Source organism: Lutra lutra, chromosome 18 (genome assembly GCF_902655055.1).
Source record: "Lutra lutra chromosome 18, mLutLut1.2, whole genome shotgun sequence".
Lineage (NCBI taxonomy): Eukaryota > Metazoa > Chordata > Mammalia > Carnivora > Mustelidae > Lutra > Lutra lutra.
Window position 1 is genome coordinate 21,668,690 of NC_062295.1, and position 17,958 is coordinate 21,686,647.

At 59.0% G+C, this 17,958-nt stretch overlaps 2 protein-coding genes across 13 annotated transcripts in view; one reads left to right on the forward strand and one right to left on the reverse strand.

Annotated features, from left to right (window-relative positions):
* KDM8 (lysine demethylase 8) overlaps nt 1–6,384 on the forward strand; it is a 29,616-nt gene extending 23,232 nt beyond the window's left edge. For 5 of the 9 annotated variants that reach the window (XM_047713732.1, XM_047713734.1, XM_047713725.1 and 2 more), the window contains exons 8-10: nt 25–4,578; nt 4,913–5,975; nt 6,190–6,384. In XM_047713732.1, the coding sequence (XP_047569688.1) occupies nt 25–189 (165 nt within the window). In that variant the 3' untranslated portion in view covers nt 190–4,578; nt 4,913–5,975; nt 6,190–6,384. Of the gene's footprint in view, nt 1–24; nt 4,579–4,912; nt 5,976–6,189 lie in introns of those variants that run through there. The other 4 variants (XM_047713727.1, XM_047713728.1, XM_047713726.1 and 1 more) reach the window with 4 other exon arrangements.
* NSMCE1 (NSE1 homolog, SMC5-SMC6 complex component) overlaps nt 1–17,958 on the reverse strand; it is a 56,104-nt gene that overhangs the window by 14,423 nt on the left and 23,723 nt on the right. Inside the window, exons 3-8 of one of the 4 annotated variants that reach the window (XM_047713736.1) lie at nt 10,663–10,784; nt 9,708–9,785; nt 8,530–8,676; nt 6,067–6,183; nt 4,988–5,108; nt 4,476–4,555 (exon numbers count right to left, since the gene is read on the reverse strand). In XM_047713736.1, coding sequence (XP_047569692.1) covers nt 4,476–4,555; nt 4,988–5,108; nt 6,067–6,183; nt 8,530–8,676; nt 9,708–9,785; nt 10,663–10,784 — 665 coding nt within the window. Of the gene's footprint in view, nt 1–4,357; nt 4,556–4,987; nt 5,109–6,066; nt 6,184–8,529; nt 8,677–9,707; nt 9,786–10,662; nt 10,785–17,958 lie in introns of those variants that run through there. The other 3 variants (XM_047713738.1, XM_047713737.1, XM_047713735.1) reach the window with 3 other exon arrangements.

Here is a 17,958-nt window from a genome sequence, read left to right on the forward strand (position 1 = left end):
GGTGACAGGTTGGGTTTTCTTCAGGTTGACGTGGAGAATCCCGACCTGGAAAGGTTTCCCAGGTTTGCCGAGGCCCCGTTCCTGTCCTGCGTCCTGTCTCCCGGAGAGGTCCTGTTTATCCCGGTTCAGTACTGGCATTACGTGCGGGCTCTGGACTTGAGCTTCTCGGTCAGCTTCTGGTGGTCGTAGCCAGGGTCCGAGGATCTGAGACACATTCCCCGTTCTACCCCTGGTCCGGCGCTGGCTCCCGGCATCTAGAGACAAGCCAGACTTGGCCTGTGCCGAAGCCTTCACTGGAGACCCGTCTGGGCACTGGACAGACACAGGGTGAGGGCGTGGCAAGGCGCAGGCTCCAGGCCAGCGTGCAGCAGAGGCCGGTGGGTGAGACCCCAGAAGGACATTCCAGGCCAACACTCCACCCGGAGACCCTGGGCATCATGCGGCTGAGGTGCTGGGGCCACGGGCTGGCTGTGTGCACAGCTGTAGAGGGTGGGCTCTGAGGTCAGCTGCCTGGACTGAGACCCCGTCCCCCAGCTTCCCTGCTGTGGAAGAGTTGGGACACTTCACTGTGTGCGTGTCTCCGTGTGGAAAACAGGGCAGCTCGAGCACCTGCCACGGAAAGTTCGAGAGACGGTGCTCGGACAGAGCCCGGGCGGGTCTGTGAGCATTAGCTGCTGTCTGAGCTTAATAATTACTGTGATTGCCACCGACTTGTTTGTCCTGTTTGGCCTGACAGGACAGCCCCAGCCCACAGACTCTGGCGCCGGGCAGGCAGAGGCTCAGCCCAGCCCTGCTGGCTGTGGCGGCGGAGAGTCTGGGGAGGTTTCTGCTGTCCCTGTGTGTGCACGGCCTGACCCACAGCCGTGGCCATCTCCTAGGCTGCGTTTTCAACTGCGCCCCCTCCCGGCAGCCAGTCCTCACGTCATGAAACCACCCTCCGTGGCCCCCAGGACCCCCCTCCTGCCCATCAGTCTCATTCATTCCCCCCTCGCAGACAAAGCCTTCGCCCAGGGGAGCGGGTGCCCCTGCAGGTTAGCTCCACGTCCCTGCAGCGCCAGTGCCCACAGTCTCCAAGGTCCCAGGGAAGATTCTGGCAGGCGGGGAACCGGTGAGGTGCGATCAGGGCCTGGCTGGCACGTGCCCCCCTGGGTAACCAAGAGCAGGGCAGGGAGGCATCAGCGGGCGGCTGGAAGTCTAGCCACCCGCGTCCTCCGCAGGCAGCCAGGGCCTCTGAACTTCATCACACAGGGCTGGGGCTCCACGGTTTGGAGCAGGGGGACCGTCCGTGCATGCAGTAGGTGGGCTGTTGGCAGATGAGGGGGAGTCCAACACCTGCGGGGAGACCGTGGAGCAGATGCGGAGTGAGGTCAGGGCGCGGCAGGGGCACTGGGGACAGTGGCAAAGCCCAGCTCTTTGGGAAGCAAAACGGCGGGCTCTCTGCAGAGACTGCTTGTTCCCTTCTCAGGCGTTATTAATAGTTCTTTGTCTAATTTTTCAGATGAAGAATTTATACCACATATTAACACCCCTAAAGGTAGCAGGGCATATGATAGGAGCCCCTGCGTCTGGCACGCTGGCTGTCGAAGGGGAGTGGGCCATAACTCAGGGGGTCTGCCTGCATCACTCACAGCACCCCCCCTCCCAACCTAAGGGTGGCTGTGTGGCTCCAGCCTCCACGATCCATCTCTCCCGCCTGGTGGCCCCACTCATGCGCTACGCCGCCATTCTCATCCACTGGGGGGACAAGAGGACATGGTCATTAACACATGACATGGAGGCCTGGCTGCCTCCAGCAAATGTCCCTTGTCAGGTGAGAAGATGGCAACAGCCGAGATCTTCACGTGCCCTCTGTGCCGGGCTGCAAGGCCACCAGCAACCACGGCGAGCCAGAGGGCTGGCTTCAGCTCGGAGGAGTGTGGACTTGAGTCCGCTTGGAAAACGAGTTATCTCCGGCCATTCGCTGAGCCAAGGTGGGGCGAGCACGGGGCCACCGTCCCCCACCCGCCCCAGCTGCAGAGGCCTGCTTGGGGCCCAGTCTGATGCAGGCACGTGTGGCCTCCAGCCGGACGCAGCCCTGCCCTGGTATCCGGAGAGGAGGGACATTGCCGTAAGGTACAGATCATGGCGAGGGCTGTGAAGGGACCAGAATTGGGGGGACCGGGGACAGGATTTAGCACAGACAACATCTGCCGGAGTAACCAGGAGGCCAGAACCAGCCACGAGGGTTGAGGTGGAGCAGCAGGTGCAGCAGTCCTGGGGCAGGAAGGCTCTGGCGCTGGGGGAGCACAGGGAGCCCGAGACTGCACCAGCAGGGGGAGGGACGAGGGTGTGGAGCCAGGGAGATGGGTCTGCGAGCTGCTGTGAGGAGGGACAGAAGGATGAGCCTGGAAAGTGGAACAGCCGTGAGTGTCACTTGTCCCATCAGTTCCCAGAAGGACCAAGTCAGGAGTGTCAGCAGGGAGCAGAGCAGGGATGACAGCCTGGCAGGGAGGCGGGCAGTGGCCCGATCCCAAAAGCCTCGAGCACCAGACACGGTCTTCAGAATTGCGTTCTGAATTGAGGTTCTGTCAGGTGCTGTCAAGGAGTCCTCGGGAAGTTCACGTTGCGATCAACACAGGGAGATGGAGACGCTGGCAGGCCCATGTCCCCAGGGGCCAGGTGCTAAGAGCTTCTGGAGTCACAGCTAAGGACTCCCCTGGACCTGCATGGTATGACCCTGCCCCTCCTCGATGGCCAGACCCGGCTGGTCAGGCAGGAAGTGAGCTGTAGGAACCCTCGGGGCCCTCCCAAACCCCCAGCTCCAAGGTTCATCCTTTTTCCACCGACTTTCCTGCCTTCCTGTCACCTCTGCAGGCTTCCTCGTACCCTCCTGAGAAAGCCCTTCTCTGGTTAAGCCAGTGGGGATGCTTTCCGTTGCCTGCCCGACACTACTGACCTCCCCACGCAGTCGGGGGGCACCCATGGGCCTCTCTGGGTGGGCTGCGCTGGGAGCTCCAGCTGGAAGCATCCTCACAGCCTGGGAGCCGCGCGATGAGACCCACCCGAGGCCAGGAGGGCCAGCCTCCCCCCAACCGACACCATTTCATGTTCTAGATGCTAGACACCCCCTGTGCCTGGGCTTGTGGAACGGACCACGGGTGGAGGCCCCCTGCCCATGTGGTGCACAGTCCATTCCCCGTTTGCCTGATAAGAGCATCTGGTTCTCTTCAGGAGATAACTCTGTGGCCCCGGGGCAAGCCCCGATGTGCCAGCGCCAGCTGGACTGTGGCATCCTCACCTCCGTAAGTAGCCAGAGGGCGCCGTGTGCTGCGGCAGGCGAGCCAGGTTACAGAGACGCGCCACGCCCTCTGCCTCCCGACACTGGGCGTTGGTGTGTGAGGCCCGGAAGGAGGGTCAGCGGGAAGAAAGTGGCTGGATCTCCCGGGAGACTGTGAGCACAAGGCCCGCTCCGTGAAAATAGAGCAGAGGCAGTGGTGTGGAGGCCTGGTGACCTCACCCGGACCCGCCGGCTCAAGCCTCTCCCGCAGGACCCCTTGTTTTAGCCAGACTGGGTTGGGCTGACTGATCTGGGTGGAAGAGACAGAGATGGGCGTCAGGAGTGTGGCAGGTGCACTGAGCAGAGACGTGTGGGGAAACGGGGACCGAGGTCTGGAAGCTGTGACAAGATCCAGAGAGCGGCCGGGGAGCAGGCCAATGGCGGGAAACCAGGGAAAGTGTTTGGGCTGAGGGCACAACATGTGCAAGGCCTCAGCGGCCAGGAACAGAGGGCACTTTCGGAACGGCAGGAAACACCATGGGGGGAGAAACGGGGGGATCGGCAAGATGGGCCTCAGCACTGGCCCCGGAGTCTTTGGTCTGAGGCAGGTGCACCACGCTGACGGAGTTGGGGGGCAGATCGCCGCGGTGGAAAAGCCCGGATCCGGCAGGCCGGCTGCAGCCAGGAGCAGAGCTGGCGGAGGAGGCAGGGCGCTTGGACAGGGTTTGGTGGCTGGCTCGATGCAGGGGAGCCGGGGTGGAGGCATCTAGGCCGAAGGACGGCTGACGGTGGGGCTGCCCATCGCCAGGCAGGGTGGAGGAACCCTGTGAGGAGAGCAGCCCCCAGCCATCAGGCAAGCTGCATCTTGGGCCAGAGGGTCTGGACTGTGAGAGGCTGGAGAGGGCCGGTATTGCTGGGACGGGTGACCCAAGCCGGGGCCTGAGGCAGAGCCGCCGGGCCGGGGTCGTGCGGGAGGAGCTCTGCCAGCTTGCCCAGCTGGGACCCAAGCCAACGGGTTCTCCGTTACCCGGAAGCCCAGGAGAGGACCAGCCATCACAGGAAGCCTCCTGGGGCCGCGCGACCACAGACCGAGGCTGCAGCAAGGACTCCTCAGTGACTTTTATTCCAAACCTGCTCACACGTGAACGTAAAGCAGGGGGGTTCGACACTGCCGCTCCTCTCCCAAACCAGGCTTACCCGCGGTCCCCCACCGCGCCAGCTAGTGCTGCCGGGACCGCAAGGACCTCTTGGTGGCCCTGGACGTCCCAGCCTCCCGCTCCTTCTCGGGGTCGAAGACTTCTGGGCACAGAAAAGACCAGAAGGTACTGTGAGCAGCAGCTCATGGCCGTTGCTACGTGCCTCTTGCTGAGGGCTCTGTCCTCACCCCTCCCTGCAGATCCCCACCCCCCACCACGTTGCCACCAGGAAGGCGGGGGTCACCTCCCATCCAGGGATGGCTGCCAGGGTGGGGGGCCTTGTTTAGACCAGACGCTCCCGTCCCTGGGAGCTCGCCTGGGTTCTGAGAGCCCTGGGAAGTGTGCAAGCGGGAAGGCCTCCGCACACTGCACGAGACCCTTCAGCTTGGGGTGTCGGGTCCTGCTCACACAGACCTGCATGTGCGGAGCCCTTGCCTGAGCGCTCCCCATTCATTCCCAGGTGTCCCCTCGGTCCTGCCACCAGCCCCTCCCGGAGATCAGGGTGCAGCCCCCCCAGCACCACAGGGACACGAACCTGGTATCTCATGGGGCCAGTAGTCATTACAGTGGGGGCAGCGTGGCTCGGAATTGGACTGGAAATACTTCGCCACACAAGGTAAATGCATTCTGATCCCACACGTCTCGCAGCTTTGACCCTGAAACCAGCAAGGGGATAGCCATGGAGCCTCGTGCACCCCTCTGAGCTCACAGCCCTTCCACAGGGGTGAGGAGAAGGTCCAGCAGGCTCCAGGGTTTTGTCCTCCAGGCCTGAGATGGACAAGGAGAACCCCATAGCCCTCAGCACAGGGGCTTGTGCCCGTGCTTGTGTGTACATTCATTCTGAGAAACGAATGTAGATGGAGAACACTCCAGACTCTAACAGCGGGGCGCCCGGGTGGCTTGGTAGGTTAAATGGCTGCCTGTGGCTCAGGTCATGAGGCATCCTGGGATGGAGCCCTGCATCAGGCTCTCTGCTCAGTGGGAAGCCTGGTTCTCCCTCTCCCTCTGCCCCTACCCACTCCCCGCCACCATGCTCTTTCTCTCGCAAATAAAAATCTTAAAACTCTAATGGGCAGAACTTGGTGAATGGCGGGCCAGGCCACCCCAGGAACTTGGGCTCCCAGTGCACATGGGCCCTCAGAGCGTGCAGAGCCGAGCACATGGCTTCAGCCTTCCAGAAGGCCATTTGGAAATGTGGAGCAAAGGCTTTAAGAAAACATGTCCACCGTGCCAGAAACTGCACGTCCGGGAAGCCAGCCCAAGGCATCAATTCCAGGATAGCTGTGCAGAGAGGCTCGTCAGAGCGCCGCTGACGGCGCAGGAGAGGTAGGAGTCGGGGAAGAACCCCAGGCGTCTGGCGCTGGCTGCCCGCAGGGAAGCCCCGCCAGGCAGGCCGGCCGCGCAGAGCAGAATAGCAGCGGTCCCCACGGCCAGACGTTCCCACGCCAGCGCCAGGATGACACGGGCTACACGTGGCCTCTGAGAGCCCTGGCCTAGAGCTGAGGGACCGGGGGGGAGGGCAGGTAGGCACGCGCATGCTGGTCCCAGACGAAGCCCAGGGGAGGCCCTCTGGTCACCCCCGAGCCGGCCCCGCCGAGCCCGCCAGTAGGGTACCTGGATGAGGAGGCTGTGGCAGATGTTGCAGATCTTCACGGCGTCAGGATACGTCTCCCGGATGTACTGCTCCATCTCCAGGATGGCCCGGCTGTGCAGCGTGAACTCTCCTTCCTTCTGCAGGACAGAACGAGGCATGGCAACGGCTCAGCCCCCTGCTCGCCAGCCCCTTGCCCGCCCGGCAGGCGCACGGCCCAGGGAGCTGCTCAGGGTTTCGTGCCCTTCACGCGGCCTGTTTCCACCAGCCCCAGCCAACAAACAGGTGCCCACGCCAGCCCCTCGGCACAGCCGCAAGCCGGGAACACCTAGGCCGAGACCGAAATGGAAGCCAAGGTGAGGCTCCCTGTGCCCCTACCTCGGCACCTCACTTATGCCGCACAAGCGTGAACCAGGGGTGGGGAAGACGCCAGCAGCCCCCTGAGCGAGCCTGGCCACAGCCCCCCTACAGGCCTGCCCCCAGGCACAGCCCCTACCCGAGTGCTCACCCCTTCCTCTCCTCCCCCAGGCAGCCCTACTGTATCCCTGTACCACCTTCAGCTCCAGGGTCATTGCCTCAGTTGGGGAAGAGCTGTCCTGCGTTTCCTCCGCTCTGTAGCTGGACCTCAGCGAGCTGCCTGCCCAGTCTCTGGCTCCTCCCAGACCATGGGCCCCAGGCGGAGCACCAGGCCCGGTGCTGCTCGTGTCCTCGGGCCTAGTGTGGGGTTCCACGCTCGGCAGCCAGGTGATGAAACCCCCAGGGAAGGCACAGTCGACCCAGCTCCGAGGCCACGGAATGCCCGAGGCCCCACCGAACAAGCTCACATTCCCGGTCAGGCCTGAGCCACATTTACTAAACGTGGACTGTGTGCCTGGTCCTCATCGCTCATGACCCTGCTTGATCCTGTGGGGACCCTGTCACAGGGAGGGCAGGCCAGGTGCCCTAACCCCAAAGACCCAACCTCCCATGATCTCCCAGGCCCCTCGACGCAGCGGCCCCTGAGGCCTGGAGGTGTGGCCGTCAGCAGAGGCCCATGCTCCAAGTCTCCATGCCCCTGGGCGCCTCCCCAGACCCCGCCACCGGGACACAATCCTGTCTGTGCCCTGGATGTGCACGACAAGTCGCAGGGCCAAAGCAGGGTGCTTGGCTGCATGGAGCGCATGGCTCCAGGGCGGACCAGCAGGTGACTACGGTGTGTTTCCTCCCGAAAATCCAAGATTTCCTCACCTCCCCATGAGGAGCAAGTACATCTTGTCTGTTTGGGAGAAATTTTGAAGTAAGTCCCGTCCCCCTGGAACATCCCCTCCAGGCCCAGCCCTGGTCCCAGCCACATGGCTGGAGCGTCCACAGGGCGGTAAGGCATGAGGAGTCGTAGCTCAGTGGGTTAGCACCCGCACTGCCCAAGAACATTCCCTCCTGCCGGGCCTGCCCCACAGAGGAAGAGAGCCCAGGACACAGCAGGTATTGGGAGCTGCTGTGACCCAAGCCCGGGCCTGGATGGGGCTCTGCCCCCGCCAGACCGGGGACATCACCCACGCCATGCAGCTGCGGTGTGTCCGGCTCAGCACCAGAGCCAGGGGGCTCTCGGTCATCACAGGGCAGGGGGCAGACCCGAGGCTGCAGTGGGCCCCGAGCAAGGACTCAGGCCACAGCTCTGGGGACCAGAGGCAGACTCTCCCTGGAAGGGATGTGGTGCAGCACCGCACCACGAGCAGCGGCCCCCAGCTGCGGCTCTGACCACGGCATGAGGAAGTGGAGGGCTGCCCTGAGCATGCCGGGCGCAGACATAGGCACTAGGGCCACGGCTGAGGTCAGGTCAGCACGAGGCCAGCCGGCCTCGGGGTTCCTGGCAACAGCACTGCCTTCTGTGGGAAAGCCCGGAAACATCTGCTCTGCTCCAGTCAGCAGTGGCAGCCACGGGGTCTAGAAACGGGGATGTCAGCACCATCTGGTCCCTTCCCGGCCATCACCAGCTCCTCTCCAGCACCTGCCCCCATGTCCTCCTGGCTCCTTCCGGCCAGCGTCTAAGCGAGAGGCCCTGAATCATGTAACACTGACGGTAAGAACCACAAGGACAGCGATCCTCTGGGAGCCCGGCACCAGGTGCTGGACATCGGCCGTCCCATTCCTGCCGGGCTGGGGACAGGACTCCTCCCCGCTCACAGAAGAGGGGCTCCCGCTTCCCGGGCCAGGAACCAGGCTCAGATCTGACGCCAGAGCCATGCCCTCCGCCCCACATCTGCCGCCCAGGGCCCCAAGCCCGGGTGCGGTCCCTGCTCTGCACTTCCAGCTGCGGCACTGTGGGCCCCTCATGGGAACGAGCAGGAGGCTCTGAGCCCTTCCCATAGGGTCCTGGTGAGCGTGAAAGCAGGTGAGGCACCTGACACGGCCCAGCTCAATGGACAACCACCAGATCCAATGTGGTTTGGGAGGGAAATTTGTCATCTGAACAGTGAGCCGAGCTGGGGCACCAGTGGACACGCTACCTCGATCAGCCATTTGTTCTGTACGAACTTCTGCAGCACCTGCTCCGCCTCCTTCTTCCTCATCTTCTTGCCTTTAAGTTGGTCAACCAGGTTCAAAATATTTGTGGAAGACGCAAAGCCCGTTTCTGAGTCAATAATCAGTTCCAACTGGAAGAAAGCAGCAAGTACCACGTTTATCCATCAAATCGGCAAAAGCAATGTTTGAGCAAGAACCCCGATCCTGGCATGGAGGGGGCAGCAAAACGCTCCCGACCGCAGGCAGAACTGGACCCCCAGAACTCTCTTTCAGGAAGCTGGTCGCATAGGGCGCCAACAGCCATAACCACAGCCAGTCCTTCTGACTCGGTGCTCAGCCTGTGACATCACGCCAAATGAATGACCTTAATGTGCCCAAATCAAGAATCTTCTCTCGCCCCTCACCTTCCTAAAGGGAGAGAAGCTGGGGAATGAATGGAGGCAGCACCACCCCTGTGGGAAAGGCATCGGGGGTGGGGGACCAGCTGGAGGCAGACAGGACAGGACAGCAAAGCCAGGGAGAGGCAGGAAGCAGGCACTCGGAGCTGACGGTCCCCAGAGGCGGCTCAGAAAGGAATGGTTCTAAGACTAGTCACCAGAGACCGGGATTGGCCAGATCTGGATGAGGCCAGACTGTCTCACCTGTCTTTATGTCCTGGTCCTTAGAAGGTGCCCCCAGGGCTGAGAACCACTGTGGTGGCCAGTGCTCAGCCGGGTGAGTGACAGGAAGGCTGAGCCAACGCACTGATGCCGGGGAGACAGCAGCGCCTCTCAAATGAGACCGTGGAAAAGGCCCGTCAGGCACCTTGTTAAGATACAGACCGAGATTCAACAGTCTGGGGCGGGGGGACTGGGATTCAGCCTTTCTAGCAAGCTCGCTGCTGCTGCTTTCCTGTTACCAGGCAGTAATACTTGGTGGCCCGCATTGCACACCCAGAGGCCTCGTGTAAAGCCAATCCGGTTCAAACCTAGAGAGGCTCTTCCTTCCGTGGCGCCCTCCCATCATCACCAGGCATCAGTGAGCTGCTCTGTGACCCCCCCGTACAGAGCCACCTGGGACAGCAGTGGTGACCCTCCAAGATCACGGTTTCCATTTCTGATGATGGAAGACAGCAAGTTCCCCAGAAGAAGCCCAGCCATTATACAGGAACCACTGTACTTACGGCCTTTCTGAACAGATCCAGCTCATTCTCTGCAAAATCTGAGGCCATTTTGGAAACAGAAGTCGTTGCCAGATTCACCTACAAAAGAGGTCAGCATGGTGGTCAGGCTGGGCCCCTCACTGGTACCTGAGCACTGGTGTCCAGGGGCTGCCGGCCATAGCTGGATCTGTGACCAGTCCCTATGTGATAGACCTCTATCTCTAGCTCAGTCAGCACGTCTGCTTCTCAGAGGTTCTTAGAACTCCTAAGGTTGTGTACTATTTTCCAAACCCAGATACATTTGGGGAACTTGTCTGCACACTGAATGGAGAGTCACGTGCAAAAGGCACTGACAAGTCCAGCAGTGAACAGCTCTGATTTACCGATCTAATCCAGTGTATCTGTAGTTACTTGACACCACAGCCCTTCTGGCCTGGACGAGTGTGAGCGCCTGGCCGCGCCCCTCTCACGTGGGCCTGGCTGTGGGAGCCTGGTCTCCTTAGATGGGCCTATGGCAGTGCCCTGGCCCATCCTGGGGGCCTTGTCTGCTCCACCCACCTGTTTCTCCCCTCGCTCCCCGGCCAGGAGGCCCAGATGGCTCTCAGTCCCAGCGCCCCACACATTCTTTCTTCTCACAGCGTCCACATTTTATTCCAAATGAAAAACCACTTTCCTCCCTTTGATGCTAGCATTGCACGCATTTGAGGGTACTTCTTGCATTTAGCTGTCAACAAAACCCGTCTTGGGCAGGGGCTCCGTGTGGGGCAGTGAAGTGAGCACTGAGGTGCCAGCCCCTGGCCCTGATCACGTCACAGGACACTGACAGCAGCGCCAGTGACCCGGTAGGCGGGGCAGCCGGGCTGAGTGGAGTGTGTCTGTGTCTCTCCCGCGGCAGAGCTGCTGGAACCGGGCACTGCCACCTCCACCCACCGCAGTTCTGCACAGACGCCACAAGAGGGCGCCGGCGTGCACTCACCAGTGCGTAAACGGGTCTCCCGTCGTCTTCGGTGGCTCCCTTCTTGATCTCAATATACAGGGACTCCAAGACGCTGTTAATGTTGTTGATAAAGTCCTCCAGCTCCTCCACGGCGGCAGTGCCTGGAGAGAAGCGGGATGGGGCATTGGGTATCCAGAAAGTGTGACTGTTGTAGTCATTCCATCCACGTGAGCCCATAACAGGAAAGCCAGGAACAAGTGAAGGCCCAGCCCCCTTGGGTCAGTGCCAATCATGTGGCTTCTTCCTTCCTCGAGTACTCAGACATGGAGGGTGCTGTGAGCAGGAAGGCCCGCGAAATGATGTCTGACCCTGCCCAGCTCTTCCTGTCCTTGCTGGAAGCCCCCACTGCTGCCCCTGCCACCCACTATGCCCCTCTCCGCACACTTCCCCACAAGGAGCCTGGCCCTGCGCAGCCTCACCCGCGCTGGGTCTCTCTCTCTCTCTCTCTACCTTCTTCCCTTTTTATCCGCCATCCAGACATGTACTGAACACTCCCGTGCCAACCTGCGTGCCGGCTCCCGGTCAGGAGTGGGGTGGCAGTGGTGAAGACCAAAGATGACCAGACCAGGGTAAGAGCACCAGCACACATGGGGCACACCCCTGGGAGAGGCCCTGCACGGGCACTTTCCAGCCATTAGTCCGTCCTGCCAGCAGCCCTCTGAGGCAGGCACCAGTATCCTCCAGATGGGCAGCTAGGCCCAGGTGCCCAGGGGGCTGGCGCACCCACACTGCACCCCCGGGGCATAGTGAGCAGAGGGGAGCCCAGTAGCATGGCCAGAGCCTGGGCTCAGATATATATGCTGTCCTGCCTCCACGCTTCCCGGGGCTGCACAGGGAAGCCCCCTCCACTGTCCTGAGGCTGCCAGTCCATACACGGGGGTCACATACAGAACCCCGGCAGCGTTCACCATCCCTGGGCTGCAGGGGAGCTGAGGACAGGAGAGAGCCAGGGGCCACTGAGGCTGCAGCGGGAGGCAGGAGCCCCACGCACAGGGCCCTGCAGCCCAGGGGAAGGTCGCATTGCGGAGCCTTGCAGAGTCGGAAGCAGAGAAAGGACACGGTCAACTTTGTGTCTTGGAATTACCCTCTTGTGTACTGTGATACTTTTTTAAAATAAAAAGTATTTTTTTAAAGATTTTATTTACTTATTTGACAGATCGAGATCACAAGTAGAGAAGCAGGCAGAGAGAGAGGAGGAAGCAGGCTCCCTGTTGAGCAGAGAGCCGGATGCAGGGCTCGATCCTAGGACCCTGGGACCACAACCTGAGCCAAAGGCAGAGGATTTAACCCTGAGCCACCCCGGTGCCCCAGGGGGGCCTGGGCCAGTGCAGGATGGCCAGGAAGCTTCTCAGCAGGTGCGAAGCCCTTGCTGCAGCAGCGCCCAGCCTGGGAATAAATAAAAAGTATTTCCTAATAGTTTTATTAACTTATTAAGATAATTTCAACAGATTTATGAGAAGCAGCCAGCATACAAACAGTATGATACCACTTATGTTAAAAATAACGAGAAAACTGGGGCGCCTGGGTGGCTCAGTGGGTTAAGCCGCTGCCTTCGGCTCAGGTCATGATCCCAGGTCCTGGGTTCGAGCCCCACATCGGGCTTTCTGCTCAGCAGGGAGCCTGCTTCCTCCTCTCTCTCTGCCTGCCTCTCTGCTTACTTGTGATTTCTCTCTGTCAAATAAATAAATAAAATCTTAAAAAAAAAAAAAAAACGAGAAAACTCATGAAGTACTGCAGGAAAGGCCTGGAAGAACAGCCACCAAGCTGATGGCTAAGGCCATTGCTAGGAGGGAGACACAGATGAAGGTGTCAGCCCAGGACACTTTATCTGTGCTTGACTCCTCACAGAGATACTTCCTTGTATACCCAAGGCCTGTTGAAGTTGAAAAGAAAAGGACCAGTCACACTGGTGGCAGTGAAGGTCACAACCACGTGGACCATCCAAGGGAGAGTCGTGATACAGGCAGAGGGGGCCCAGAAAAGCTAATGACAAGACCAGGACAATCACACCAACATGCAAATCACGGCAGGGATCAAATCTTCCTTTTTAAGTAAACTTGTTTAAAGTTTAAAAAAAAAAAAAAAGCCCTTTCAGTTAAAAAGTCAGCAGTGATGAGGCGGTACAGAGACGTGGGACAAACCGCAAAGACAGTATGACGCTGGAATGTGGCCCCAGCTGCCGAGCGCCTGGGAGCAGAGGCGGGCCCAGGTGGTACTACTTCCTGCCTCCCCTCGAGCCCTTCCTTTCCGAAAGGCCTCCCTCCTCCTCACCCACGTTCCTGCCCACTCGTTCCGGAGGACGACTCAAATCACACTTCTTTCCATGAAACGCTCTCGCAGCCCCCCGTACACCGGGCCTTTGCCGTCCTTCCCCTTCCACACCGAGGGCCGTGCGCGGCCGGGGGGCCTGGGCCAGTGCAGGATGGCCAGGAAGCTTCTCAGCAGGTGCGAAGCCCTTGCTGCAGCAGCGCCCAGCCTGCGAAGCCGGTGCACAGCCTCGGGGGTGACAGGGCTCCTCGTGGGCAGGAGCTGCTCCGTCCACCCAATATGACACAATGGCAAGTCCCACCTCCCTCTGAAAGTGATAATGCACATTTTCCACTGAAAAGGCCACTCTTGGGTATCGTTCAGAAAAAGGTACCCTGTGGGCAGATCACAAACCCTCCCGTAGGACAGACTTTCCAGCGACCTCGTCTGCATGGAGATGAGCTAACAGCCACTCCATGCCCTCCCCCTCCCACCCCTCCAGCGTGCTGTCCACTCTCATTTTTCAGAAACATGCCTGTTTTCACTGAACAAAAACCACCTAAAAGGCCAAAAACAAAAATACCCCAAAACAAAAAAACCCACTTCCTACTGCTGTCCTTGCAGGAGCCAGCCACCTTCTCAAGAACTCACGTTCTCTCTGACCACACAGCCTCCTATGTCAAGGGCATGTCTGCACCCCTGCCTACCGCTGACACTGTGCGTGCTTCTCATACCCTCTGCCACACTATCTCCTCCTTAAGTAAGAGAATATACTTCTCCTGGGGCGCCTGGGTGGCTCAGTGGGTTAAAGCCTCTGCCTTCAGCTCAGGTCATGATCCCAGGGTCCTGGGATCAAGCCCCGCATCGGGCTCTCTGCTCAGTGGGGAGCCTGCTTCCTTCCTCTCTCTGTGCCTGCCTCTCTGCCTACTTGTGATCTCTGTCAAAATCTTAAAAAGAAAAAAAAAAAAAAGAATATACTTCTCTTGTGTTCAGGAACACCCTCTACCCAACTTGAGTTTTGAGGTCATCAGCATGCACCGTAGTGCCATCCCAGGCCCACCCTACCTTTCTGGGGGACCCCCGGTGAGTCTCACCCTTTTCTCATCCCTGAAGGCCACCGACTGCCTCACTTCCAACTTTGTGAGTCTAAAACACATCCCTCTGACCGTCTCTCTAGCACGACCCTTCACTCCAACCCCCCAGTCTCCCACTCCCCCAGCGTCCTGGACACGCCCCCTCCCAGTCATGGACCAGACCAGCCGAGGGGAGGTTCCCGTGCCCTGGCCTCCTGCAGCTCCCAAGCAGTGCCTTCCTCAATCACCTGGCTGTTCCAGTCACCAAATCAGGCTGCCCCACTCATGGAGTCACCTGGTAACCTTTGCTGATAGCCATTTCCATCTCTAACCAGATCTTAGCTTTTTTTTTTTTTTTTTTTTTTTAATTTTCTTTCTTCAAAAGTATGATTTGGGGAGAAAATAATTCCAGATACCCATATCCAGAGAACTGGAAGGCAGGGAGCTGAAGGCCCCAATCTGAGGTCAGGAGGAGTGGCCCCAGCCTATCGGATAGACACTCTCAATCTAGAAGGGACAACAGGAGAGCTCAAGGTGGTTCCAGCTTAGCCACCAAGAAGTGGGAAGGTGGGAAGATGGCTTTGGCCAGAAGGTTGTCCCACGTCCTGGTGCCCTCTGGGTCCTGCACATTCCCCAGCCTGGCCCCTGGCTGTCAACCAGTCCTATGTGTCCCTGTCCCCAGTGCCCTTCCGACATGGTTCTTTTAAAGGCAGCCAGAACTGGGGTTGTTTGGTTGGTACCAAGCTTCCCAACAGGCCCATCAAGTGTCACGGGCACAGCAGATGGGGGATTCCAGACCTCCAGTCTTCTGAGGAGCTGTGTGCACGGCCGCGCCCCCACGCCCTGCCCTGCTCTTGAAGCCGCAGTGGAGAAGCTCTCGTCTGCAGATCTGTACGAACACCCTGGGCCGAAGGAGGATCAGAGGATCCCTCAGGCCCCAGTATCCTGTAAGGCTAGGGTCATGATGAAGTGCGTGAGATAAAAGGCTGAACCACACACTTTGGAGGCAATTACTTCCAGTCTTAGTCCCACCATGTTGATGACTTAAGAGAATTAATAACATCACTCCTCCCTTCAGCACCCCAAACCCACCGAGAAAAAAGAGGCTTCAGCTTAGTATCAAAGTTGCCGGATTTTGTGCAGTTTGAGCTGGATCAGAGGTGGGGTGCCTGCGTCTGATCAGACCTGCGGTCAGCACGACGGGAGAACCTGCTCCAAGAAGCTGTGTGACAAGCAAGGCCCTGGGCCCACCGGCACTGTCTCCTCTCCGAGAGCAGGAGGCCCCCACCCCAGGGCACGCAGCCCCATGTCTAAGCCAAGCACAGGTCTACAGCTCTTCGGAGCCCCCTGGATCGTCTCTTCTTGGGAGCCGGGTGTCCCTGGGCCTTCCTTGGAGGCTGGGGCAAAGTCATTGCAGACGAGCTACAAACAGCCAGCCTGCAAGCCAGCGGCTGGGATTCACAGGAGTGTGTGTGGGGCACTGTTCGCTCGCTCGCCTCACATCATCAGTACCGGCGACTGCGAGTCACGGATATCACCTTGATATGAGAGAGGCTCGGGGAGAGTCCCCATCACTTAGCAAGGGCACCCAGGCCTGCCCAACCCCACATCCCGAGCCCGGTGCACGAAGCCACAGGGCCTCCCCAGAGCAGAGCAACCGTTCCTGAGAACACATGCCCTGCCTGTGGGGGCTGAAAGGCCAAGGCCCAGGAGAGGACAGAACGGCTTTTTCTTTAGCAGGAAATGCCCTTTCGAATGGACAATTAAAGAAAGGGGACTCAGGGCACTCCCCGGGCTGGGGAAGCAGCCCAGCAAAGGGGACACTGTTCCGCGGACAAGCGGCTGCTTCATTCTGAGAGACTGCTTTATATGGCCACTGCTGTATATATTCTCTCCTTTTCTATTAAAAGTCAATTTTGGCTCAACCGACAGCCCTCTTCTTGCTAATCAGGGTCCCTGCTTTCCAGCAGGCTACCAGAAACAGGGGCTCCCCACACACTGGGGCGGCGGGCGTTCAGGAAATTTGCTGCCTTAACTTCTGAGCAACAAATAGTTTTGTTCCAAACCAGCCAACTATAGATAGAAAATGCTATTTCTAGGCAGAGGAAATAAGAGCAAAAAATAAGACCCCAAGGGACCAAACCACTTGTGGGCCAACTCGCCCTCTGACAGGCCCCTCACCTGCTGGGGCAGCATGGTGGCCCACCCGCGTGGCACTGGGGAGGGAGCGGGCCAGGCCCTGGATCGGACCTGGGAGCTGGGGCACACCGGGCCGAGGGGTGGGCGGGGGCCTGGACTGGGAAAGGCTGGCGGACAAGGACACGGGGCCAGAGAGGCTGTGCAAGTGGTCACATCTCAGCCTGTGACCTTCTAATCAAATGCCTGGGAAAGGGCTCTCTACACACTCAGCCACGCGGGAGAAAGACGGGAATGGACAACAATGCCGCTTCCGAAGTCTGGTCAGTGAACGGCCCCGGAAGAGCAGGGAGGGAGGGAGCGGCCTTTCATGTGACAAATACGCTTGATGTGCAGTCCTCTGTATCTGTGCATCAGTTCACCATGTACCCCGCTTCCACCCCCTCGTGATCTCATCAGGGCCTCGTGAGCAGCCGCGGAGGCGAGCTGGGACACAGCAGTTCTGGGAGCTTCCACAGAGGACACGGTGAGTCACAGAGCTGCGGGGCTGACCCAAGATCCCAGGGCCAGCCAGCTACGAAGTACAGACTGGAACTGCAGTGTGTCTGGCCTTTAGCTTTTGATGCGGTGACAAAGGATTTGAGTGTTCATTCAAAGAAAAAAGTTTTTGCTTAGATACGCAATAATGTCTTGAGAATTACTTCAAAATAATATGCATTTAAGTAGGTAGCAGATGTGCAGATAAAACAAGATTAGTCATGAGTTGCCATTTTAGCTGGGCGATGGGCTTCATTGTATTATCCTACGTTTCTGTTGGACTTTTCCCATTTAAGGGTAAAAAAAAAAAAAAGATCTCAATCGTCATCAACAATGTCACCTGACGCCTTGACCCTCAAGTTTCTGACTCCAAGAAGAGAAACATGGCAGTGCCCCATGACAAGGTAGATGAGCTCAGCCCGCTAACGGTGTAGGGGGAGGTTGGGGGGAGCAGGCTTTGAATAACGGACTCTTCCTGAATCTGTTGCTTAGAGAGCCATTTCCAAGTACACAGAGTTTTTTGTTGTTGTTTTGCTTTTTAATCTAACTTTAGTTAGAACGTCTGCTCTTTAGGCCTTCCTTCGAATGGCGGTACACAGAACTTCTTTTACTGTGCTTGGCACAGTTCTGGCATCCCGGCCACAGGCACCAAGGGTCCTAAGACCTATGACAACACTACCGGGCTGGTGACGGGTTGTGTGACGACCGTCCCTGTGTGTGCAGTAAACCCACCACCCATTGGCCCGGCCCCTTGCCAGGGCTCTGTGGATCAGTGCTCCCTCTGTCACAAAGGGGCCGGGACAGGCGGCATCCCGAATTACAATGTGAGTCATCACAGAAAACTAAGGCTTTCAGCAGAACTCGACTGTTGATGCTATTAATGTGCATTTCACTTCATCTCAGCCTTTGAACACAGGTGGGCCATCTACCGTGGAGACGAGAGGCAGCCCCCACTCCCACACCCCCTACATCCCCCCAAGGGATCCTCCGGGAGTAGATGAAGGGGGTCTGTGGGGGCTGACGGCCCATCTGCTAGACGCAAAGTGGCTCTGGTCTATCCCTGACGGGCGAGCTTCCCCCTCCCCGGGCTGCAGCTGACCCAAGCTGGCCGGTCTGGACAGAATCGGAGGCCCACACAGGCCAGGCAGAAGCCCAGATGGGGACAAGCCCAAATGGGCATAAGAGCGGATGCAGTGGGTGACGCGGATGTCACGTGTCCCACCGAGAGCAGGAGGACTCCTCTGCTACAGCCACATGCCCAATCTTTGGATTTTTATGAGAA